At 45.3% G+C, this 26,283-nt stretch overlaps 1 protein-coding gene across 1 annotated transcript in view; it reads right to left on the reverse strand.

Annotated features, from left to right (window-relative positions):
- Positions 1–598: 598 nt before the first annotated feature.
- Positions 599–26,283, reverse strand: part of Fam110b (family with sequence similarity 110 member B) — a 134,214-nt gene continuing 108,529 nt past the window's right edge. Inside the window, exon 3 of the mRNA XM_032906296.1 lies at positions 599–3,415. Within this exon, the coding sequence (XP_032762187.1) occupies positions 2,000–3,100 (1,101 nt within the window). The 5' untranslated portion in view covers positions 3,101–3,415 and the 3' untranslated portion in view covers positions 599–1,999. The remainder of the gene's footprint in view (positions 3,416–26,283) is intronic.

The following is a 26,283-nucleotide window of genomic DNA, read 5'->3' on the forward strand; positions in this document are numbered from 1 at the left end:
CTTATATTTGTATCTTAGGCATATCAAGCATAACCTTAGAAGAAATGGTCTTCAAATTTCTTGATTCAATAAATCCTCAATGTTCATGTCAGGAGGCAGGACCCAGCCCCAAGGGAAAGGTGCTTCTCTTACAAACCTATGAAAGTCTAAGTCCTTTTGAGGCAGAGGCTGTTGACCACGGTGGTCCAGGGTCTTGAAAGATGAATAAGTGGGTAAAGACATGACCACACAGAGTGGTCCTTACTGATGTTGAGCCTGAACAAATGAAAACAGGGCTAGCCATTTCAAATTTATGCCCCCCACAGTAAGAACTCCAATATTTCAACTGGAGAATCTTCTGAAAAATGTGAAAATTTCTGATGTTTAAGGAAAGGCAGGAAATAAAATAAGTGTCAACTAACAGAAGAGACAGCATATTTTAGGGACCTTCAGTAACTATTTTAGCATGTGTACACTGAAGCAACTGCAATTAAGAATAGAGCTGCTCATAATCACTGAGATGGGGTGAGATCAATGTAATGGAACAATGTTTCTTGGAGCCAATAAAAAAATGTCAACTTCCTATGAAGAAAATAAAGGACAAAGAAATCAGCACAGGTAAAGCCTACACCAGAGCTATTTATTAGCATAACTTTCTTCTTAGATTCCAGAACAACTGAAGTATGTACACAATCTTACAGCATTCACACCGTTTAAAGGCTCCTAGTAGCTGATGAGGACCGAGGCGCTTCTGCTGCGAACCTGTGGGTTGTGAAGCAGTGGAGCAGCCCACCACCCGTGTCCTCCCCGTCCAGTGCCAACACTGGCAGCTGGCTCACAGCTCCTGAAATGACCCCGAGGGAGGGCAGGCTATTGTGGGAAGAGGCAACAAGAGACAACAGAGTGGAAAGCTATAGTTTCTACAGTTTTCTAGAGCTCTAACAAATCCCCACGGCTTTAGAGAGGAGTATAAGCGAGGTAACGGAGTCACACTGCTGAGATGTGAAGCGGCCAGCACGTGGATTCTGTGGAATGGAGACTATACTGACACGGATGGTATTCTCACTTCCCTTCAGAGTGCAAACCTGCAGAAGACCAACCCATCTGCCCTAAACAGAACAACTACCAAGGGAGCAAGGGAGAGAAACAACATGGGTTAATTCTGGGCCAAAAGCACAAAACAAATAAAATCCAACGAAATAATGTTTTAAAGATAGCATTCTGTATCAGCTTTAATCAGCTGTCGAATGGCACTTCTGTAAGGTTAATACTAGATATTTATGAATTATCCCACTTTGAACAGCATCAACTGTCTCCCTCCCCTCCCCTCCCAATCAATATTGAACCTCCTATCCTGGGTTTTGTCTGATTGTCTTTCCTGGGGTCAGTTCTACAAAAATACCAACATGTACACTTAATTGGACCGCGGACTGCACTGTTGCCCCACAACTCTTCACAAAGTGGCAAGAAAATGCCAACATGTGAAGCACAAGGTCAAGGCCCACCACTTGGTTTCACATAAACTCCAGCCTGGCTGTCATTCTGTATTTGGTGGCAAGTCCCATATATTTCCCCAGTGTTATGGTCTCCCATGTAGGCAAAGTGGCTTTTTTGTTTCAAAAAGATTCTGCTCTCAACTTAAAAGCCAGTTGATAAAACTTTTAATTAAGACACAATAGCGCAGGGTATAAAAACACAAAAACCACATAAATATTGAAGAAATCGAAACCGTTTTTTTTTTTTTCTTTTCTTTTCTTTCTGTAAACAGTTTTGCTTAAGAGCAAAGCCCTAATCAGATTCTGGCCGGGAACTTTTGGCAGATGAGCGTTCAGCAAGGCTCTGCGAGGTGTGAGAAGGAAGCCAGGCCAGTCGCCATGTTGACAGGCATGCAACTTGAGAACATTGCACAACAAGCAACACAAAGTGGAGAAGCTCACGACACTTCAAGGAGACCTCACGACCTTCACAACGGTGTATGCACAGACAGACCCACCCCCCCTCCTTTTCACCACTGCGCCTCTTACACGTGGGACACCTTCTGTGACTCTCTAGCTTGTTTGATGCTATACAGCCACTTGATGATTCTAGCATTTCTCTCGATGGCAGAAATGCCGTATGGCACCCGGTCATTGGCACTGTCGTCATTTCTAAGGTCACTGTTACTGTCCTGAGACTGTTCACAGTCTGAGCTGATCATGCTTGCGCTGCGGAAGTTGAGAGATATGATGTCAGAATTAGCCCTGGCAAAGTTCTCCATGCCAAGGTTTTCCAGCTCTTCTGGGTCAAGTCCACAGTAGTTGAAGAACCTCTCCACGTCTGCATCTACTCGGAAATACCTGTCACTCAAGTCTGACTTGGACCGCTGAAGGGAAGGTCTCCGGCTGACCCCACAGGCTGGTTCCACCTGGTCAGCATCAGGGGACTTCACAGCAGCCACCTTGGGCTTGGGAGGCAGGGGAGGGGCAGAACTGCTGCAGGGGATGGCTTTAAGGGGCTTCACACTGGTCACTTTGCGGATGTCTGAGGAGCTGTGTGAGACATGCAGGAAGGACTCCGCAGACTGCTCCAGCAGCCTCCTGCTCACGTGGGAGCTGCTCTCCTGCGGGCTGCCACGGCCGGGTGTAGGGTACACCTTCAGCGACTCTGCGAAGGAATGCCGGTGCAGCTCAGTGGTGTCCCTGTGAGGCGGCCAGTTTCGGGAGCTATGCTTGTGGCCAGAGCCAGAGCTGGAGCCCTCTGAGCTGTTGATGATGTTCTTGAGGATCTCAAGCTTGAGGGTCTCGCGTTGCACGCCGCTCTCGGTCTTGGCATGGTTGCCGAACACCTTGAGAGTGGGGCTGCCCAGTGCTCGTTTGGCTCCTGGGCACACAGGGGGCTTGGCCAACACGGCCGGCTTCACTGGCTCCTGTTTAGCATTGATCACTTCCTGGCTCTTGACATATTTGGCCTTGTCAGCCTCCAGTCTCTCTACCGCACTGAGTCTCTTGGGGTTGGGCTCAGCCTGCCTGCGGAAGTAGTCGGGTCCTTTGTTCAGGATGCGCAGGGGCACCGCCGACGTGAAGGTGCCCGCGGGGCTGACAGGCTTCACCATGCTACCTGTCTGTAGCGTCTCCGTGGGCATGGTGGGCGGTCTTTCCCCGGCAGCCGTGGTGGATGCTCTTCTGGGCGCCTCTGGCCGGCCTGAACAGACACATGTACACGAAGCACAAAGGGCAGATGAAGGATCCTGGAAGCAGTGTCAGTCGCGGCTGCGCCTCATCTCACAGCTCATTAACCGCCACTGTGGCTTCGGTGCACTTTTCTCCCCTTCCAGGCTGCTCCTACACAAAAAGGCCACAAGCCACAAGTTCCTTTTAATAGCCTTGGCTGCCTCCTTTCTTCTCCCTGAAGGCTGTGGGAGTCTCCTTCAGGTCTTTGTGCTCAACTGCAGGCAGAGCTGAAACACAAAACAACCAACCGCGGGTTAGGAGGGGCGGGTGACATCACGGCTCTAGCAACAGAAGAACCCCGCAGTGCTCCCACCTCCGTGGCACCCCAGCCCGCCAAGAGACCCCCAAGGTCAGTGAGGCTTGCAACTGGCAATTCCCGGTTAACCGAGCACCGAGGGCAACTGGGACCTCTCCAGGAGCCTGCGCCGCCTCCGGCAGCAGCCAGATGTGGGCGTTTGCCAGAAAGAAAGCAGCAGAGGCTTCCCACGGAACTCTTCCAGCTGCCTCCCCATTGGTGAGAACCGCCTCCTAAACACGCCTGGCTGGCATCACTTAACAGTGAGACCCAGGAAATACTCGTGAATAGAGAACTGAGGGTTCAGCCAAGCCCTGTTCCGTTCTGTAGCTCATTAAATGCTAGGGGCTTCCTAAGACCTCCATCTGCTTTAGCAGCAACGTGGGCGATTTGCGCTGTTGTGTCCCTTTTGCAGTGAAGTAAAACTTGTGACTGCTTATGACCAATCTGTCAGTAAGACCTGAAACAATCATTTCTTTAATAATTCAAAAACTGGAAAGGTGGTGAGAAACGGGGATGGCAAGAAACAAAACCAAACCAAAAAGCCTGTAAGAAATAGTTTCAGTTTTCTGACTTTCAGCAAGTATTGTTTCAAAGCACTATTCTGGAAACCAGTGAAGTTAAAATTTACATTTAGTTAAAAATAACTATTATAGAAATACTTGGAGGGGAACCATATGAGTGGGTAAGTTAATTATAAAATGCTATATAATTTCTCATACTTGACAAGTGTGAAACATTGTTTCCTTTTGCTAGTAGTAGGAGAGCCTACTTACCAACCATTAGCATTCCAAATCAGCCAGAAAATGACCTCATCAGCATTCTCTTATAATAAGGAATATTAAGCGGGTGATACATCTAACTAACATGTTGAGTTACAAATGTGCATAACATATAAGGTGATATTACTGTAAGTTTTCTCTCATGTGAGATACTTAAGACTGGCATCTCTCTTGATAATCTCAAATGCTTCATCTCTAAATACAATCCGTCCTATTCTATTGGAGCCAATTTTGGGAATCTGTAAAGGGATTTGTTTTAATAAAAATGTGTTCCTATGCAATATTTGAGAAACCCCAAGGCGATGAATACATAACGATTTCCTTTAATTGTGCGATTCTATTTTGATGCCTCAATTTGGTTAAAAAAATAAAACAAAATACAGCACCCTGCCTCCTCCCATGAAAATTAAATGAAGTTCTTTCCTTCAGTGCAAAACTGCTGGAAGAAGCCCTAATTCCTCCAGTCTCTATGTTGGGTGATCTGCTATTTAGGGTCCATCTCACTGGGTAGCAGACAGGGCTGTCTTGGTGAAAAGCAGCATTCTGCTGCCCTACTGAGCAGACAGCATAGCAACCAGCAATCCTGGGCTGGGGCAGCCCCGGTGATCACACATGTGGTATGGAACAGAGAGATGCACCTAGTCAGCCTGCATGAGGAAGATGTCACTGTGAGCCCCAGAAATACTTTTCTCTCTGACCTCCTTTCTAACTTTTACCCCTTAGCCATAGAAGCCAGAGGCCCCCACCCAGCTCCCTTTAGAAGCAACATATAGAACCCACAACCCACTTTCCCTGAAGTAGTCTAAAATCTCAAAAGCTTCAAAAGATCTCTAGTGAGCAAGAAAGAGTTGGTCACAATAAAATTCTCTGGTCTCCCTTGTTGGACTACAGGACCTCAGTTCAGAGAGGGTGTGTTCACAGGGGGAAGGACACAACTGAGAGAGGCCTTGCTAGACTTTCAGCAGTCTGTGGCCATTAGGTCACACCTCCTTAGCTCCACCGTACAGGCTTTCTGTACATCAAAAAACCCAGATGGCTCACCGTGGGTCTCTGATCTAATGTAAACCTATAGTCAACCATTTTTCTGGGTATTTTGTTTGTTTGTTTGCTTTTGTTTTTATTTTTGTTGTGTGAGGATCAAGAAAGGGTCTTCTATATAGTACTTTACCACTGGTTAGCTTTAAAACTGCAGAATGCCTCTGTGTCTGGGAAATACCAGAAGGTGAAGAGTGGGCCTTAGGTCTCTGCCTGGGGAGAGTAGCCCTGAGGAGAGGAGGCATCCAAAGATGGACCAGAAGGCAGGAGCTGAGTGCCCTTTCATGGGCATGAGTTAGCTAGATAAAATTCCTGTGATCCATTCCTGCTCAGAAACCTTGTGGCTCAAGGACCCAAGACAGGGACACATCTTAAATTTCAAGATGGAACAGTAGGGTATTGGTGATTGACTTAACTCCCTAAGCCTTCTACGAGGACTGTTCTTAGGGAAACGGCTCTGAGTAAGGGATCAGGCGACATCACTGGGATGGCATCCTTGCGGGCCTATGCGTCTCTCTGTTCTCCTCGCTTCCACTTTCACTCTATTACGATCAGAGGCACAGCCTGTAATCACCACTGCCCAGCTTGCCTGCATGCTCAGCTACCTGGGAAGATAGGCTCTGGTCATCTCTGAAACTCAAAAAAATAAATAAAAATCATTATTCTGAATTCACAAGACTGGGAAATACCAATGCATCTAAGAGCCTTTTGTAGAAAAATCCATATTCTTCTTTTCCTATGACTTTCTTCACTCCTGAGCCTGGCACCCCTGAGAAGGCTCCTTAGGTTTCCTAGAAACTACTAGACATTTGCAAAGCCATCATGGAAGGATTATGTTAAAAACAGTGATACTCTGTAGCCACCTCCTATTTCTTCTTCCCTTTCTTCTGGGCCATTCTCAGCTTCTGTAATGATTTTTAAATAGTAATAAGAGAATGCCCAAACAATCAAAAGGCATTCTGTGAAGATTCTAAGAAAAGGGAAAAGCTACAGATACATTTGGTACTCAAGGATAATAACAGTCATATTTGATGTCTGCTACCTGTGCTAGCCAATAGCTGGATGTGATGTGGTGGTGTAGGTTGCTCTCCCTTAATCCACGGCATCTGCTCCACTATTTCACATGGGAACCACTGTCAGGGGCACAGCTGTACAGGCCCGGAGAGATACTCTGAACTGTACAGTGTAGACGAGTTAATTGTAGATGACCCAGTAGGTGCCCGGGAGCTGTATCTCAATGTCATGGACAAAGGAACCAGGGGTCCTCCAGGGAATGCTGTGGAGCAAAACCCTGACATCTGGCACAGGGTCTCTAGTGTGGCTGGGATTAATCACAGCAGTGAGGCCAACTGCTGGGCTGGGACTGGGCAACTCTGCTTTTTTTAGGGAAAGGAAAATTTGATCTCAGTCTCATAATGTTCCATAAATAAAATTAACTATAAAGTCTTGCTTTGTGTTTTTTTCCTCCTTTGGTGGTGGGGACAGAATCGAGGCTTGTTCATGCAGAAGCACATTCTTTATCACTGGCTACATCCCAACCGGGGTGTGCTCTCAGAGTCCTGGCACAGGACTGAGGCGGCAGAACCTGATAACAACCTGACTAAAGGAGAGACTTCCCCTTAGATCATGTTGTCCCCATTCTACCTCAGGGAATAGGTTTGAGCTACCTGAAGGGTAAAAAGACCAGGGTCAGGAAACATGGTTGACTTATATAGTAAAATGACTGGCTATATCAGGGCAGATGTGATCTCCAAAGCTATTGTGGGTGGAGGGGTCATGATATTTGAGGGAGTCCGGGTCTGGGCAGAGGCTTCCTGGTGACTGGCCCTGTCCTAGTCTCAAGAATAAAACATAAGAACGCCAAGGTGGATTCAGGAGATTTCTATGAAGGCGCAAATTCCCCCTTTCTTTCTAGATCATAGGAGATGCTTCTGTATTAGAGTATTAGGAGGGAAGAGATGAGGCCCATGTCTGGTTTCATTTGTAAACTACAGAACTTGGATTCCTACATCACAGGAATGGCTAAAGCTAACTCAGATTTTTAAAAGCAAGTATTTTGCGTTCTTCTAACTTGTATTTTGCCAGCTGCTCATGGCGTTATTTAGGTAAAACTCTGCCTGGAGCCTCAATACAAGATGAAATATTAGGGAACATTTAGAACCTTGAGGGGGTAGGGCCAGAAAATATCCTCTCCACACCGAAACACAACTGACAACACACTAAAGTCAGTACTCCTGTAAGCCAGGGAAAGCTGCTGAGGTGAGAGTGCCAGCATGAACAAGAAGGCCCAGTTCAGGGCTGCCCAGAAACATCTCTCTGTTGCTTAGGAGCAAATCCAGAATTCTGGGTAACATTCTGTCCCATGAAACACTGTAAGCCAAGTCTGCTTACAGTCTGCCTACAGAAACGACTGAGTTGTTTCTTCTCCTTTACTCTGTACTTCTGGGAAATAAACAAGAAACACCCTCTAAACTGTAAACAGGAGAGAAAGCCCCCGGAGTTAGAGCGCAGCCTGTGGGAACTGCACACACCCACAGAGGTTTCCAAGTGTGAAAGTGGGTCACTCTCTCGGGCACTACGGCGTAAGCTGGGGAGCAATGCTTCAAAGAGCAGGTCTGGCTAATTCCACTCAGTCTGCCTAACAGCTCAGTCTTGATTTGCTTATGTATAGAAGCAAACGTGTTGTTCTGGTGAGCTGGAAATGTCCTGTTCATTCAAGGGAGTACTCGGCAAAAGCAGCTGCTGGCCTCTCAGCTGAGGATTGCAGATCTGATTCTTTGGGGCTCCCCACTTCTGTTCACACATGATCCAATGCATGTGTCACTCTACCACATGGCCTCTGGTCTACTGCCTCTGCTTCTATTTTGCATTCCTCCAACTTGTTTTCCCTTTTACCTTATGACTTTAAGTATAAAACTGCAGTTTGACTAGGAACACTCCCAGTACCTACATCCTGCAATTTTCTCATTTAAAAACAAAGTCATTATCAATTGTGTGCACCCTTCTGAATCCTTTTCCAACGTGAGGAATGTGCTCAGAGTGGGAACACTCACTAAATTATGCACTGTGTTCAACCAAACGATTCTCATCTATTGACTGAGCAGGTATGTGTGAGCTGTCAAGCAGAAAAGCCACAAGGAGGAAGACTCAGGCCCATCTGATGAAGAGTAGTTAAATACCGCGGGGGGAATGTCGTCAGCCTAGCAACAAACTGAACACACCGCACATTTAAGAGTAAGATTAGCCGTGCTTACATATCTGCCCTTTTCTTTCCTTTCCTAGTACAGATGTGCTCTTATACCATAGCAATAATTTTTAAGGAATGCAAATATAAGATGGGTGTGGTGACGCACGCTTGTAATTCCAGCACTTGGGAGGTGGAGGAAAGGGGATCAAGCTTACCCTAGGGCCATAGCTAGGACAAGGCTGGCCTTGGATACATGAATACCTGGGACCCCTTGGGGTAGGGGCAAGAAAAGTAAAAGAAAAGAAAGATACAAATGCCAAGGTGAAGAACAGAAGGGAAGGCAAAAACGGGAATGAAAGGTATGTGTGCATCAGGAGAGACTGAATGTGCTCACTGTAAATTGGACAGAAGGGAAACGTTTCCAGCCAGGTGGAAAAATCAAGTCAAAACTTGAACCTCTTCAGGACCAGTACCCTTTCCATTAGTGAATGCTGTTTCTTCCCTTCTCTCTACTGTAAAAATCCTTGCCATCTGTAGTTTGGCAGCCGAATTTGAATCTCTCTCTCTCTCTCTCTCTCTCTCTCTCTCTCTCTCTCTCTCTCTCTCTCTCTCTCTCTCCTCTCTCTCCTCCCTCCCTCCCTTCCTCCCCTCCCTCCCCTCCCCTCCCCCCCTGTGCTCTGTGTTGCCATTAGCAATCAGCATCAGGCTATAAATAAAACAAAATCACCTTTCAACACCATTGTCCCTTCATAAATCCTCTGAAATCCCAACTTCTTCCTATACATTGAAACCTTGGATGGCAGCCACTTTTTATGACAATGAGTATCTTAGGGTCTTACTGCTGTGAACAGACACCATGACCAAGGCAACTCTTATAAGGACAACATTGAATTGGGGCTGGCTTACGGGGTCAGAGATTCAGCCCATTATCATCCAGGCAGGCACATGGTGGCATCCAGGCAGGCATGGTGCACGAGTAGCTGAGAGTTCTGAATCTTCATCCGAATGCTGCTAGAGGAATATCAACTTCCAGGCAGCTAGGGTCCTAAAGCCCATGCCCTCAGTAACACACCTACTCCAACAAGGCCACACTGTCTAATAGTGCCACTCCCTGGACTAAGCACACACAAACCACCACAGTGATGATATTATTTTTAGTTGATTATACTCACTCTTTCAACCAAAGTAATTCTCTGGGGAGACAGCTCAGTCAGTAAGCATAAGGACATGAGGCTGTTCAATCTATAGAACACTGATTAAAAACAAACAACCAGCCAGGATTCTGGAGCTCTTTATAACCTCAGCATTAGAGTGCGGGAGGAAGAGTCTCTAGCTTCTTGGTCAGCTAGCCCCGTGAGGTCAACGTTGGCCTCTACAAACGTGCACGTAAAAAGTTGCACACACACGTACATGGTTGTCTAGTAACGCACTATACCTTACCCCAAAAATTCTCTTAGGTTTCTGTTTTTTTGTTTTAGTTACTTCAATTTTTTTTAATCTGGTTATTTTAATTTTTCAAAACAGGCAAACCATTTTCTCACGTTTTAGTTTTATGTAACTCCTCACATCCGGCTTTCTTTGACACATGCATTTTATACAACCAGACTATGGGAATCAAATGTTGGGGCTAGTGTGCAGATGCCAGGGAGGGCAATCTTCACCTGTCAAAATTTTTATAAATATGCATCAAGGAATGGAATATCTACTCTGATGGTTCATACTTGGTAGGCTGACGTCCACAAAGATGTACCATAAAACCTACCCAGTGGTTCTGGTGAGTGTGGGAAAATTATTTGGATGCGGAGTTCATATACAGGGAGAGCATCCCTGGTCTGAAAACCTGAGATGCCCCAATACGTCACATTTCTTAAGTGGTGACATGATCCTACATGTGGGAAAGCTCACACCTGAAATGTGATTAGTTATGGTTAACAAGCAGGGGCACTCAAAAGATTGCACGAAATTCCCTTCAGGCTGTGGGTATAAAGTATACACAAAACATAAGTGAATCTGTTTTGAGTAGATCTTATCCCCAAGATATCTCATTACATACAGGCAAATAGTCCCTCAACCAGTCTCCGCCGACCAGCAGGGCTCTGACTGGCTTCTGGTACCAGGTGGGAAATAATGGATCGTCAGCTGTACTGACTGATTCCTGCTGCCTCTGTGTGGTGCTCCGAAGTGAGCTATTCTGGAGGGAGTTTGCTACCCACAACATTCTCCCATGACATCAGGCAAGCAAAGAAAGCAAGATTCCTGGATTGGAGGCAGGGCTGGGTGAATGCCTCAGGAGAGCAGGGAGAGGAGAGCTCTGCTCAGAGCTGGGGCGTGCAACAGGAGGGCCACACAGGGAGCCTGACACAGGTCCTTTGGGGCTCAGAAGCCTGGGAATTAACTTGCAACTAGAATGTGGGTGGTCAGGGAGCTAGACTCTAAAACCAACACACAGCAAGAGGAAGCAGCTGCCTTCCCATAAGCACCAGGGGAAAGGCTGCTGTGTACTAGGGGGGAGATGCAACTGGTCCATCAGAAGCCTGCAGGGAGACTGCCTGAAGCCCCAAATGAGGAAGGAAGCAGTGGGCACCATTAGTCAGTGCAAAGACCTAACTGCTTTCATCCAGCAAGCCAGAGCCCTCTGAAAGGGGCATGACCAGGTGCAGCAGATCCCAGCAGCAAGAGCCCTGAGAACCCACGTCACCTTCCCTTATACACACACTCTTTGGTGCACATCACACATCTCCACAGGGCTTGCTCTGGATGTTAGAGGTGACACCTAATGGGAGAGAGATTCAAGTAGGGAAGAAAGAGAACAATTTTGCCCAAGCTCAGAACAATTCTGGATCGAGCTGGAGAAGCAGAAGCTAACTGTCCCTGGGCATGAGAGTGGAGCTCTCTCTGTGATAGGCATGTAAGACCCTTCTGCCTGAAACTGAGCTGAGGACTCTAAATTATTTAAGGACTGCAAAGGCCATGTGTCCTATCTGAGACTAGTCAGGGGGACAAATGAGAATTCAGGGAACATGGGAAAAAGAATACATCTTTCATTTTTACCTCTGAAGAGATCGAGGCCAGGAAACACCAAGCGGCTTCCCCCAACCTGTTTGTTTTGACGTTGGCACCCGGCTTCTGAGCATGCCTACGGTCGGAGTGCTTGGATCTCATCCTCACAGAGCATGAGGTGCTCACTAGTCCACTCTGCCTGGCTACTTGCTGCTGAGGGAATGTGGATGAGTTCCTGTGGGATCGTGAGCGCTGGTCAGTCCCTGAGTTTCTTAATGCAACACTGCTTAGCATGACTTGGCCAGCACATGGGCTGCTGCTCCAGCTCTGCTAAGTGAGAGCTCAAGAGCTCAGTGTGACCACACCCCACGCCCACTCAGCCAATTCAGGCGCTGCACTAACCGCTGAGCCTCCTGTTCACAACTTGGCACTAACAATCATCATCGTCCTATTTCAAGCTAATAACAATAACAATAACAACAACAGCAATAATAATATTTTAAAGATGATTCCATTAACTCTCACACAGTAGAGTCAGAACTATTAGTAGTAGTTCTGTCAAACTGGATTGCCTGCAGTTTCTGCCTCACAGGTCACCCGGATGCCCTCATTTTCTTTTTTTTTTATTTGAGGTTCAAAGAAAATATGTTTTCAAATTTCAAAGCAAACGGTTATGGGAGCAAACTGGGCCAAAGCAACAAATAGAGCCATTATTAACAATGAAATCCAGCCCAATGCGGGCAGGAGGAAAAGAGCAGGGTGAAGCTCAGTGCTTGCTGGGTTCTAGCGCTTCTGTCCTTCCTCAAGGTCCTTTAGAGAACCTGCTCATGTGTTTCATTTTCACACAAAGTGAATCATCATTACCACGACATGTTTATCTTTAAAGGACAAACGAATGAAACAGAAGTGGAATCAAACAAAAGTCATATTTCTGGCTCAATGTTCTTCCTTCATCTGAGCAAGGAGTAAGTGGCTGTGAGTCCACCAGCCTTTATTCAGGAGTTCTGTCCTTTATCTGGGAGAACAGAAATAGATGATAAGAGTAGCTGGTGCCCAAGGTCCTGTGGAAATGCAATCACAAAAATACTTAACTAAAATGTAAACTTGTCAGGCTTCCTAACGAACACCAAATAGCACAGCCATCCTAAATCAAACCCAGAATGGGGCCACTGTCAGTCAGTTTAGTTCTCTTTCCGTAGCTCTGCCTTTATCTCTAACAATGTGTGAGTCTGTGGGGACAAAAGTCCAGGGCCTGTGCCCTCAGTGGCAGACCCGTCCCTTAGTTATTGTGGGCATGAGAGTGAGCTGCCTGCCCCATCACCTGGGCCAGGAATGCTGGCAGCAGTTTGGTGAATGCTTGCTGTAGGAACTGGAGAAACATGGCAGTGCTCTTACGGCCGTCTGAAGAGGTGGGTCCCCTCACAGGAAAAGCACACAGAGAGCCTAGACCAAGGTTCTGGCCTGCTTGAATCAGGCAAGTCTTGTCCAGTTCTCCCTCCAACATTGATCGTATTTATCTATATTCTGCCTATCATTGCCTTTTCCTTTCACAGTATTTGTGTACCCCACAGTAGCTTTGTACCCCAAGGCTCATAACATAAAAAATGATTACTGCTGTAGTACAGATAAGCAGAATACTTCTGCAAGAAATTTCTAATTTCTAGCGTATAGCCTTTGGGCAACAAGTAAAAGTTACTTTGAAATAAATACTAAAATCTGTGTTATAAGAATCTGTGAGACATTTAAATTTGAAGGAGGCAAAATAAGGCATCATTTTCTTTAGGGAGAAGAGACCCAGTCCTTCATGAATGCATCAGACACTTGCTGTATAATGTTCATTAAAAATTACCAACTGAAGATGACTGCTTCTTCCCAAATACTCACGGCACCCCAGGCATGCACTGATGCCCTTCACAATTTACCATCCAGTCCCTTACTAGTGATGCTCCTCATGGCACAATGGGATTACATCCTGATAAACCCATTGGAAACTGCAAACACCATATGGGGGAAAGGCATTAATCCACAGTCTGTCCACTGAGCCTTCCTGCTTAGCTATTCTCTACTCTCCGAAGCTGCGGGCCAACTGCTTCCCACTGTGATCCAGAGTCAGACTGAGCTGTGGCTTGCTTCTGGTTACCCAGAACCATAGGAAAGGCCTGGATGTCACTCTGCTAGTGCTTGGGAGATCAACATTCCATGTTCAAAGACCACTGTGTCTTTTGTACCATCATAGAGTCAAAAAAGTAAGCCAAGCCACTGGATAGGGGGCTGTGCTTCTAAAGCAGGTGCTACCAACTTTAAATGTCTGAAGTCACAATGGACATGTTCTGTGTCCCAGTGGCAGGGGCTCGACCTAGATGTAGGAACGGGGTCACTCTATTTTATCTGACAATGCTGCACTGTACTATGTGCTAAAAATGGACATCTCCTAAAGCTCTTACCTTACTCTGTGGTAGGCGCTCATTAACACGCTCAGTGAGATGAACTAACATGGTAAATATTGGGTGGAAGAGATATCAGGTGGAGCCGTTTCTATGGAAGGGTCCAATGGCGATATCAGATAGGAAACTTGGAACACAGGGACACTGTCCGTTTTGAATGAGATACATCCTTTGGGTTGAATATCACAGTACATTAGCACACGGGAACAGAGAACCAGGCACGATTTAGCAAACATTAGCATCGCAGACAAGGAACAATGCAGTCAAGGCTGGATGGCCGAACCATTGGGTTCATATAAAACAATACTGACTACTTTGCTCTCACTTGCCAATGAGCACTAAAAGAATTCTCCATATTCTTTCAACAGCTGAAATACCTAGTCCCCTTGACGTGAGTCATCTGGAAACAGTTGAAAACTTTTTTTTTGTTTTTAACTCAGCTGGGCAGTGGCGCTGCCTGCCTTTAATCCCAGGCGGCAAATGCAGGTAAATCTCTGGAGTCCAGCCTGGTCTACAGAGAGACTTCTAGGACATCCAGGGCTATACACAGAACCCTGTCTAGAAAAAGTTTTCCTTTCTAAGGAATTTTGACTCAACTGTGGGATAAAAATATATTCAAAATAAGACACGTAAAATGACAGTTACCTAGTTTTCAGAGCATATTATTTTCATATTTTAGTGCCTAACATATCTTACATAAAATAGTCTTTGGTTTAGAATTGTGCAGAGAAGGAGAGGAGAGGAGAGGGAGAGGGAGAGGGGAGGAGGGAGAGAGGGAGAGAGAGAGAAAGGGAGAGAGGGAGAGAGGAAGAGAGAGAGAGAAAGAGAGGGAGGGGGAGGGAGGGAGCACTACAACTTCCATTCACAATACTATTTTAGGGTACAAGTAGCAAGGGAGGCAAAGAATGATTAGCAAATCTATTTCAGCTGGAGCAGGGCCCTCCAGCTTTGCTGTGAGAGCCTAGAATGTAAACAACCAGGTAGGTGGCCGCTCTATCAGGCAGCTCTTTGAGGGATTGGGAGAGGATTCCTGTAGAGTACTGGAACAAGGTCTATGGCTGCAGGTTCTCTTCCCTCGGTCTCATCTGCACCTCTTTCCATTCCCTCACTCCTTCTGCATTTTCTCCCCTCCTCCTGCTCCTCCCTCCTCCTCCTGCCCCTCTCTAGTACCCTACCCTCTTTGAATTTGTTAAGCTAACAAGTAACCAGACCTTTGGGAATCCTTTCTAATCTGTTCTGGTTCCTGTCCTTTGGCCCAGGCAGGCGCTTAGGTCCCTAATATGAGCAGTGATCCTAACTCTTCTCCCAAGCAGCCGTCTGCCTCAGAGCACCAAAGCACAGTGCTCAGTGCTGGTGCGAGCAGAGCCTGGAACCTTGGGGAGAAATTATTTTCTGGCATGTTCAATTCAGAATGTGTCTCCCCATCAAGACAAAGAAGAATAAAAATCTACAAGGTAGCTACTGTGTCTGTCCAGAAAGCTTTGACCCTTCCTTCCTCACACTCTGCTGCAGATCGAAGAGGGAAAACACAGCCTGACAGGGGCAGGGAGTCATTTAAGAGGCTCCCCAAGGACCTGACCAGCGAAGTCTCTCAGCACTCAAATTAAAAGTAATCTAATAAAAAATTAAAATAAAAACTACAAACATCTCTGGAAGACCTTATACTGGGCCTGAAAATGTCACCTTCAGAAAACTAGGAAACAGAGGCCAGTTCCCACTATTTGGACACAGTGTCTCCTTATAAGACACTATCAAACTCTGTCTCACAACTTTTAAAGCTTCTGACTCCTAGTTACCAAGGGAACCGGCCTCCTCCTGCAGCTTAGAGCCTGGCTTTGTATATTACCAGGTGGTTTTCTGGAAAAAAAAAGTAACTTGGCACATGGCACGGGGTCAGAGCTGATGTTCAAGAGCCTCTTGCTCTCTCATGTTTTGAGTCCGTCCAGCATGGCCTCCTGTCTGAGAAATCCATTATCAGCCAAGCCGCAGCTGTCTGTCACCGGCCAGCCAGCACGCTAGGTAGGGCACAGGTTCTTTACTGTCCAGCCTCGCTCAGCATGCATCCTTGGTGCCACTCGAATGAGGAAATAGGGGCCTAGAAGTTTGGGTAGCAGGCACCAATTGTTCCTTGCTATGCTTTCTGCACACCCAAGGTCTGGCTAGATTCAAGCCTGCCTCCTGTGCTGCTCTGGGCAACCATTGGTAGCTGACAAGCAAGGAAGGGAGGGCGGAATGTAGGCAGCAGCCTTTTTTTTTTAAAATCAGTTCCAGCCTAGTCTGGTCAGACAGCACTGGGAAGCCCTAGCTAACACTTGTGCCACAGGATAAAGTAGGGAGAGAAACAGGAAGATGGGGAGGTGCCCTGAAAACTTGGTGGCCAGAGCCATTCATAAAATGTAAAAATAAGCCCAAAGAATCCAGTATGAGGTAGAGACAACACAAGCTCTTTGTTTGATGAGATTCTCCAAGGGGCTCTCAAAATGTCACAGCACCCTCCTTCATGAAAAATAAACATTCCAGTGTTTTGCTAAGGAAATTAAAATATCTTCTGAGCACAGGAAACAATAATAGAGTCCTGACCCGGCCACATAGAAATCAGATTATTGGAAAGCCCCATCTTCCCAGGCTGCTCTGTGAGAAGTCATGGATCGCACAGACCATGGCACCCACTCAACCAGAGGAAGGCAGCCTCTCACAAGCTCTCCCCTCAGTGGGGCACGCTTAATCACGTTGTAAAACAGAGGAACTAGAAGGCAAGAAGACACCAGTAGTGGGTCTGTTGATCCAGAAAACGTTTCCTGATCCCCTGCCACGTAGCAGGCAGGGAAAAATATGAATGCCCTATGGTGTGTATGTGTGTGGCGTGACATGAACGCACGGTGAATAGAGAAAGAGAACAGAGATTTAGCACGGTAGAAACTGCTGTCAACGCCCACAGGAAGAGACCTGATAAAGACACTGGGAACTTAGGGACCTTCAGAAGAAGGGAAGGGAATAGGCTTGATTCTTGGGTTTGGAGATGTACAGACAGCTAGGGGTGGACGCACAGCGCTGGGAGAAGTATTTACTTCGGGATGGCAGAAGTGTGGTATTTATGTGTTGATGGGAAATATACAGTACAAAAAAGGCACCCAGGCTGCAGGACAGACTTCCGCCTCCACATTGAAAGTGGGGGAATAAAGAATTAACGGCAAATTGCGGGACAGTGAGCCACAGGTGTCAGAGATGGCCGCTTCCTAACCGTTGTGTGACATCAGGGAGACGGCTCTGAAGGAACTTGCAGAAGAGCAGTGCAGGTTTGTGCCATCCCTCAGAGCACCAAAGAGGCACAGGGAAGGAGTGTGCAAAGGCTACAGGCTGAACGAAAAGCTGTAGGAAGGTTCCTAGGTGCAGGCACGTCAGCAGTTACTTTAGGGCAGGCTGTGAACTACTACAGAGGCAAGGCCTGGTAGGCATCGAAACGTTAGCTCTCCATCTGCTCGAAGTCTCTTGCCAAGAGCAAATGGTCTGAATAAAAATTTTACCTACAGGACAGGGAAGGGAAGTGTTGCTTCTGCAGACTTGGAGTTTACCAATGGGGAATCTGAAACCCTAGGCAAAAAGAGCTGGAAGCTCATAGATATTCAGTTGTCTGGGCCCTGATCAAATGCCAGGCACTGTGCCGGTTGCTAAAGGCACTCATGTGAAAGGGACAGATGCAAACACTTGTGCCCATGGCATCCTCGCACATAATTAGGAGTTGACAAGGTCAGAGTTCCTGGCTGGATTCTCACATAAGTGCTCTGTACACAAGGAGAAGTGGCTGGGATGGCCTTGTGCGTGAGGGTAAGGGGTGACTTAGGATTCACCACTGATTACTATGTGACCCGGAGTCATCATCAGTTTATACCCTAGGCCCCTTACCTTCAATGGGGGATGGGGATGCTGTTGGGGGCTACACACCCTGGCTTCGGTTGTTGTGTGTGTGGGGGGGTACAGAGAGCCTTGTACTCACAGATAAGCACTAGGAGAACCAGAAAGGTTAAACACACAGGGTTGTCCCCTCAAAGGGAGGAACAGACACTGCTTTCTGCCTGGAAGGCTAGGTGAACATCCTGGTGACCTTTGTGCTATCTGCATGGCTGAGACCACACCAGGTCCTTCCCCAGATCCTTATCATAAACCAGTCAATGTATAGAATCCATCTTTATGCAAGCTATCACGTGTACTGTACAAAGGCTTTTGATGTAGTCATATCTTAATCTTTAGTATTAGCATCTACACAAGACTGAGTTAATTATCACCAGGAAAAATTTCACCAAATTGGGCTGTGCTTAAATATGCCAAAAATAAGCTATATGGGGTCAGATTCCCAAAGTTGAACCAACCACAGCTACTGAGTAACGAGCCAAATTACCATCTTCTCTCCATACATCATTATTCTGCTGGCCGTGGAGGTTACGAAGATCCCCAAATGTTATTAATGAAGTATGGAAAATGCTATCAGGTAAAGGCTGCTTCCAGATGAAAAGAATAATTAAAAAAAATTTTTTTTGAACAATTCAAACAATCCATATCTAGAATGAATTCCCTTGCAATGGGAAGAGCTTTTTAACCCGGTGAAGGGTTATGTAGAAGAGGCTGGCTTAGTGCCCGTCCTGGAACGGGTAGGAGAAGAGCATTAAGTTCCTTTCGGGTATCTCCGAGGGCTATGGAAGTTCTCACTGCTTAGGCTGAATTTACTATTTTCAGAGTGAGAAAAAAGAAACTTAAGACAGAAGTTTGGAGATAAGAGTATACTAAGTGCTAAACATACAAAGCATAATTTAGTGTAATAAATGAAGACTATGGCAAGAAAATGTATGCGAGTGGTTATGTCTATGAACGAACAGGCGCTAAAGCAAAGAGTCTAAGGAAAGTGGGCTGGATGAAAGTAATGAGGATAAACAAGGAGGTTGGCCTGCGGAAGCAAATGTTTTAGAAGTTGCACATCTGTATGGGGCTGACATCTTCTGTCCTGTATGAACCCAGAGTCCAGGCATAGAAGCAGAGTGTTGTTAGGTATGTACACTTGTGATGTTCCTGGTGGGAGTTATAGCTGACGAAGGAGAGGGACCCTCAGGGACCAATCTCTTAGGGAGGCTCTGCTGGGCTTAGGAAGCAGATGGCTGTAGCCCGGGAGTGCACCCCAGCTGTTAATAACATTAAAAGCTGATGCTTCGATCCTTAACTGTTAAAATGATGTGTTATATTTACCTGTAACATGCCAGCTTACAACAGAGCTCATAGCTATCCACAATGCATCAGAAAACATTTAGCCAACAACTTCAGGCCAGAAACGAAGCTACTAAAACCTCCAGGCAGGACCTAGTGCACTTAGCAGGAAGTCCTAGACTCAGAGCTGAGGTGTGCCACAATCTCAACCCCAGGGAATGCTTTGGGTACCATAATTTTCCTCTATTAGGTTAGAAGATCCAACTCTTCTGTGTAATTCTTTTCCTTTATTGACTATGAGAAGGGAGGTATTAGTTTTTTTTTCCCCTTTTGTGTCAAATCTTTGAAGACAGACGGTGGCTTTTAGACATTTATCTGTTTGACTTACCAAGATACTCTGTTATTCTGAAAGTTATTCTTGGTCTAAAAACCAAGGAGGCTGAGCCTTCCTGTATTTACAAGTATGTCTGGGAAAGCATTTTAGGAAATGAACCCTATGCACCTACAGAGTCAATTACTCCTTTTATGAAACCACAATCAGACACCAAACGAAATTTATTTCAGAGAGACAATGAAAAGAACGACACACAAGAAAGTTACTGCCTGTCTCAGGAAGTTCCTCAGTCAGTCCATTTCCAGGCCATGGACAAAGAATACCTAGCTTCTCATTTTTCCATTCCAGTTTTATCAAACGATATGAAAAACAGCACAAAGTGACCTACTTCACAGCTATGAAAATGATGTGTCATTTCAAAGTCTGTCTTTCTATGCACAGGGGAAAAACAGACACTTCTTTAGCCATTCCTCTCTGACTAATGGGAAGGGTTCCTTTAAGCAAAATTCTAAAAAATAAATAAATAAATAAATAAATAAATAAATAAATAAAAATAAATAAAAAAGAAAAAAAATAAATGGAGGTCTGTGTGTATGATTTTTCCCCCCTGAAAAGCATTTCTCAACTATTCCCTTATGGTTAGACCACTTGATATCCTTGGGTTAGCTCTCTTGCCAGACAGTATCAAACAGTGCCATGTGGAGCAGTGGAGAATGAAGGGATATGACGATTGCAATGATTCTTCATAGACTAGTTTCCTCTGAGAGAGTAACTCATGAAATAAAGAATGGCAGAACATCTCCAGTCTTGTGAGGACGGTCACAGTACAATGAACTGCAGCAGATGTTGGTTCCCTGGCCAATACTGGGCCCCAGTATCCTCTAGTGATTGCAGAAGGTCATAGTACAATCAGCCACAGCAGAGCTCGCCTCCACTGACATGGCTGGGCCCTAGTATCCTCTAGTTTTGTGTGCAAAGTCATGGTACAATGAATCTCAGCAGATGTTGGCCTTCATTGACCACATCTGGACTGATATCCTTTAGTGACCACCGAAGGTCATAGAACAATGAACCACAGCAGATGTTGGCATTTACTGACCACGTCTGGACCGATATCCTTTAGTGATCATGGAAGATCATGGAACAATGAACCACAGACCACAGTGGCCTTCACTGACCACATCTGAATCCCATTTCTTATCTGCTCTCTGTGACCTTGAACTAAGAAATCCTCTGTTTCATATTTGCCAGGTGTCACATGAGAGCAGGAGCACTGTCCTCTAAGGTGGCTGGGGAGGAGAGTAGCTGGAAGCACTCAGCATACAACCCGACACACAGATTTTGTGCAAGGAAGTTTACAGCAGGGAAGTTATTTTTAATGGAAAGAAATTCTAAGTACCTTGTGGGAAAAATACTTTCCTGGTCAACACATTGGTTGCAAAACCATGTAAACTTAAGGTTTTCTTATGAGATAAAACATACTGAAATGAAATCCATTATTTACAAATAAATTATATCTGGAGTCTTGGGAGGCACTGCATTAGATTTGTTACCTGTTTGAGGAGTGTGCTCCTGTTTGCCACAGTGTCTTTCTGTCCCTAATGTAATTTTCCTCTCTCTCAGTGCTTTCTTCTTGTCAGCATGGCTTACACTTTTCACTACATTGGCATTTAAGGAGTTTATTTTTTAAAGTACTATAAGTGCAGTTGTATTTTTAATGTCCACCTTGTAATACCTGCTGAATCCACTTGCAAGCCGCATACTCTTATAAATTTTATAGATTCATCCAAGTGTTCTATCTGTATGATCTTGCCAGACAAGTTAGACAACGGAGAATAAGCTATTATAAGACAAGAAGGCTAGTGACATGGAACTAGTCTGGATTCCCATCATTGGATGAATAGCTAAGGAAAATGTGGGGTACATACTAGAGTGAGCCACTCAGAAAAACTTACTTGTCATACTTGCATGGCCAGCACTCTACTCAATGAGACATGTACCCAACAACATAATCTTTATAGCCATGTCTGTCTGTCTGCCTGCCTGCCAGCATACCTACCTATTCACCTATACTTACAGTAGGAAGGGCACTATTTATAGGCAGGAAGGGAAGCAGCAGAGGAGACTGACAAAGACAGGTAATGGGAGGTAAACAGGTAAACGCAAAGTGCAGCGATGTATGAACATATAAAGAAGCTAATTTGTGTGCTATTTAAAAATAATTAAAGCATTATAAAAGTAAGCTAAATGAATGAGAAGACAGATGAGTAGTAAGCAAACCTTCCCATCATTTATTTGCACCATACAAAATATCACCTAAAACTTCTATGGAAAAGAGAAGAAGCCAAATGATTCTGGAAAGGAGAGAAGGTTGATGTCCCTCTACTTGCTGCACAGTCAGAGACACTGGAAGGTAGGATATGCAGATGGCAGGAACAGAGGAAAGACCACAGAAACAGCCCCACACCAGCACAGCCACCTCATCTGTGTCAAAAGAGCAAAGAGAATTCATGGGAGAGACAGACCACTCAACAAACAGTGCTGGAGCACTTGGATTCCATAGGTCAAACCATGAAAGGCCTACAGCACCTCACTCCTCACATCCAAAGTAACTCAGAGAAGGCAATTTCACACACAGTCGATCGGAAAACAGAAACATTTTGTGAGACAAAAAAGGAAAGTATTTCTAGGATCAGGGTTGAAGGAGACATTCTTAGAGAGGACACAGAAAGTGTGAGCCACGCAACAAAGAAAAAAAATGGATAAATCTGTTGGAATCAGGAAGATGGGGCTGTGTTCACTGAAAGACTCCAAAGCTCTAAAGTGAAACGTTGTTGTTGTTGGGGGATCCTTGATGTTACTGGGTCAGGATTTGGGGTGGCAAGAAATGCACTCTGTAACCAGCACTGAAGGTGAGTTACTACCAAGGAACTGTTCATATGCCTCGGACGCCAAGGGGACGGATATGGCAAGATGGCTTTGGATCAAGGGATCTGAGTCTTCAGTGCTCAGAAATACATGTACAGTGTAGCATGGAATTGGCCGCGTTCTTTCAATATTTCTAACCATTTCTTATCGTTAGAAATCCTATTCTCATGTACAGGGTCCTATGCGACCACAGTAGTTCCAAGTCACGGCTACATCTCATTCAGACTGCAGTGCTTTAAGAATATGTTGGTAAGAGGTTAAACAAATCAAAGAAATGAGAATTTTCCTAAAATGGATGTTATTCTACCAAACCTAGAGAAAAAGCCACTCTTCTGAGTAAGCTTCCCGTGTTTTTCTGATCCATGTAGAGTAAGAGTCATTGACATTATACATAAAATCTCCTAACGTTTTTTTTATCTGCTCTTTGTTTCGCTTTTTGAGATAAGGCCTCACTGTGTAGCCTGGGCTTGCCTTAGAACTATCTCTGCAGCCCACACTGATTCAAATGTATAATTCTCATGCCTTTGTAACTGGTCAATACTCACTAGGTTCTGTGGTCTCTTTAAATTATTATTTTAATAGAAATAGATGTAAAAAATAATGAGTATGCTGCAAGTTCATGCTTCCTGTAAATGTGAAGGTCTGTCCTAATAACTATGGCAGGCATTTTTCCTTTTAGAACTAAGGCGATAATTCTTTCTCATGCCTCTCACCTGCAGTACTCCATGTGGATTTACAGTACATCTTATTATATTCCGCCTCTCTTCACTGACATCCCTAGAATGCGGGATTTACGGACCATAAACAGAGATAATGGAAATGCCCATGGAGAGTATGTGAACAGGTAGTGGAGAATCATAGTCTGTATCTTCCTGGCCTATTGTGTCTGTTTGCCTTTGAGACTAAGGTATGTCTGACAAAGAGTGGAGACTGAGACTAGAACCCAGAACTCATCATAACCTCAGCCTATGAGAGTCTCTCAAGCACAGAGTAGCCAGGGTCACAGGATGTCCATGCAGGCCAGCAAGGCTTACTGTAGGGTGGCCAAGTTACCCCAAGGAATGGGGGTGGAGGGGTTCTGCTAACACAGTGTTTAATAGGAAGAACTGGCTCCATCTCAGTAACTGACAAACCTGGTCTTCCCCTTGTCTCTGCCACTACATTGACAAAAATAACCAGACTTTCCCCAAAATAAAGATGGGAATGGATGAAAAGGAAGGGGTGTAAAGCAGACAGGCAGGTACAGGGGTAGACAGAGCGGCTTCCTTCACACATCCCAGCCTCCACTTTTCTAGAACAAGAAACACTTTTTCCTCATAAATAGAACAAAACCGAACCCTATGTCACAAATATTCTTAATTAACTTTCCTCCTTCATTCTGCCTTCTGAAGTGACTCTGCAGGGTGAGAACTGTATTTCAGAACCTACAATCACAACAGCTTTGAGCTTAAGTCTAGCACCACTGACAGATTTGTTCTCAATTCCTATTTATAAAGCAGAAGCTGTGATAAGTCAAATGACTTCTGATTAATTTCAGCATATAAAGCTGTTGGAGACCATGTCTGCTTGTAACAGAATTCAGCATTTTCTGCACAATGGGCTCTGAAGGGTTACACAGAATACAGTCAAGGAACTTGTCTTCCATTACCTGCATAACACACAACAAAGTGTTTTCCTAAAGATGCAAACGCTACTTTTAGTTATTTGCTTATTTGCTATGACAAAACAGCCGAGGAAAGTGATGGCGGAAGAAGAGAGGTTTCCCTTCACTAAGTTTGAGACAGGTCTGCAGCAGGTGTGTGGAGCAGCTGGACAGACCACATCTGAACCAGGAAACAGAGATGAAGGTTTGGTATTCTCCTCTCTCCATTTCTCAATCCCCCCGACTGCAAGGAAACCAAGCCACAGAATGGTGCTGCCAACATTAATGTGGGTGGGTTAATCCAACGTAGAAACTTAGACACCTTAGAGGAGGCAGAGGTTTGTCTACTAAAAGATTCTAGATGGTAATGTGACAATCAATATTATCATAACTGGAGGACTGTGCCATAACCAACCTAACAGAAATGTAAGCTAGGTGTCTGGATGAGGTCCTGGTGAAAAGTGAGAGCATTTGTTTGGCACTGTGTCCCCAAAAGGCAGGTCCTGGATGCAGGAAAGGAACAGAGAGGGTTGGACACAAAGCAGAGAGCATGGAGTCTGTGAAGCTCCGAACACAGCTATGGTGGGGCCCAGACCCGATCCTACCACAGCTGTAATGGAATTCTCCCTGACAGTTACCAGAGATTCTGAGTGAAGAACTAGGCTGAAGGGAGTTGGTCAAGGGCATCCAGTCAGCTGTGGAACCTTATTTCTTCCTTGCTGAGTATGCCGAAGGCCAAGAGGTGGGACAAGACATACCACAGGAAGGGATTTTTGTCCCTAGAGAAAACCGTCCCGTCCTGGGAAGATACTGTTTGAGATGGACACCTGCTGAAGCTAGGGATCTCAGTTTAGAGTAAGTTGGCTCAGTGCGTGATTTCCTTGGGTCCATGCATATGGCCATCAGTAGCTCCCAGATTAGACACCGAGATTCCTGATTGATTTGATGCCTAGGAAATTCCTTAAAGTGTTAAAGGACTGCAGATCTGAGCCTCTGACACGAGAGCCAGAACTCAATAATCACACAGAAGAGAAGAGGCCTATGGAAGATCAGATATTCAAAAGACATTTGAAGACAACTTCAAAAGACCTAGAAAATTGTCTAGAGAATTCTGTGGAGCTACTGAAGCCCTAACATAAAACCAAACGGTCTTAAAAACATAAGACAGCAAAATATTGACTTTAAAAATTAAATCTACCCTTCAAATAAAGATTGAAAATAAATCTCAAAGAAAAACAAGAGTGTTTCCTGGAGTAACATGGCTGAAGTCAGCCAACAGGGAGGAGATGGTGACAAGGAAAAGGCCTCTGGCTGGTCCAATACACAAGAAGAAAATCGCTAGGGAAGAAACAATATTGATCGGAAGCAATCATTTCAGAACTATTACCAGGAACTTAGGAAGGTTCAGGCATAGAAAGCCAGAGTATCAAACACCCCACAGTGAGGCAGCCACTGTACATCTCGAGAATGTCAGGGGCAAAACCTCAGTTTCACAAGAAAAATGCCGGCACCCAGGACACACTGGAATTGAGACAGTAACCATTACATAAAATCAGCACCTAACGTGTCTTCAAAACTGTGGAACATGATTGTTTTAAAATGTAAAATGATGACTAACCTATAGTCTTATGCTCAGACCATAAGTGTGAGGACGAAATAAAGAATCTTGGGGACAGGAAGAGAGTCAAGCAGAGACCTCACAGATGCTTTTACCTAGAAAGCTTATGAGGGTGCACCCCAGTACAGGACAGGAAGAGAGAGACTTGGCACCCACGCAAGCGGGAATCTTACCCAGAGAGTGGCTGTAGGCAGATCCAGCCATAGCTGGGGAAGCTGTAAGCACAGCAGCTGCTGAGAGATGAGCCACAGAGCACAGATGCAGGCAGGACGAGGGATAGACACGCACAAAGCGTTCCTCAGAGGCATATGCAGCTAGGTCAGGACAGGTGACTGTGAGAGCGGTGTATGTGACTCCAGTGTAAGTCAGAAAACAGGGCAAAGGACAGGGGAGGAAGCATATGAACAGGAAAGCCCTGCACAGACGAGGAACAGAGTACACTCCCAGGATGCACAGCTCTGCCCTACTGATACAAATGTAAAAGAAAACTCCTTACAGTCTATGATTTGTAAACACTGCTTTCTAGTGTACTGACCCAGCAACCCAAGTATAAAACCAAGCCCACATGAGTCAAAGCATGAATATAGGTTTTGTATATAATGCAGAGTAATTTATAAATGATTTATAATACAGGCTA

Source organism: Rattus rattus, chromosome 1 (assembly GCF_011064425.1).
Source record: "Rattus rattus isolate New Zealand chromosome 1, Rrattus_CSIRO_v1, whole genome shotgun sequence".
Classification (NCBI taxonomy): Eukaryota; Metazoa; Chordata; class Mammalia; order Rodentia; family Muridae; genus Rattus; species Rattus rattus.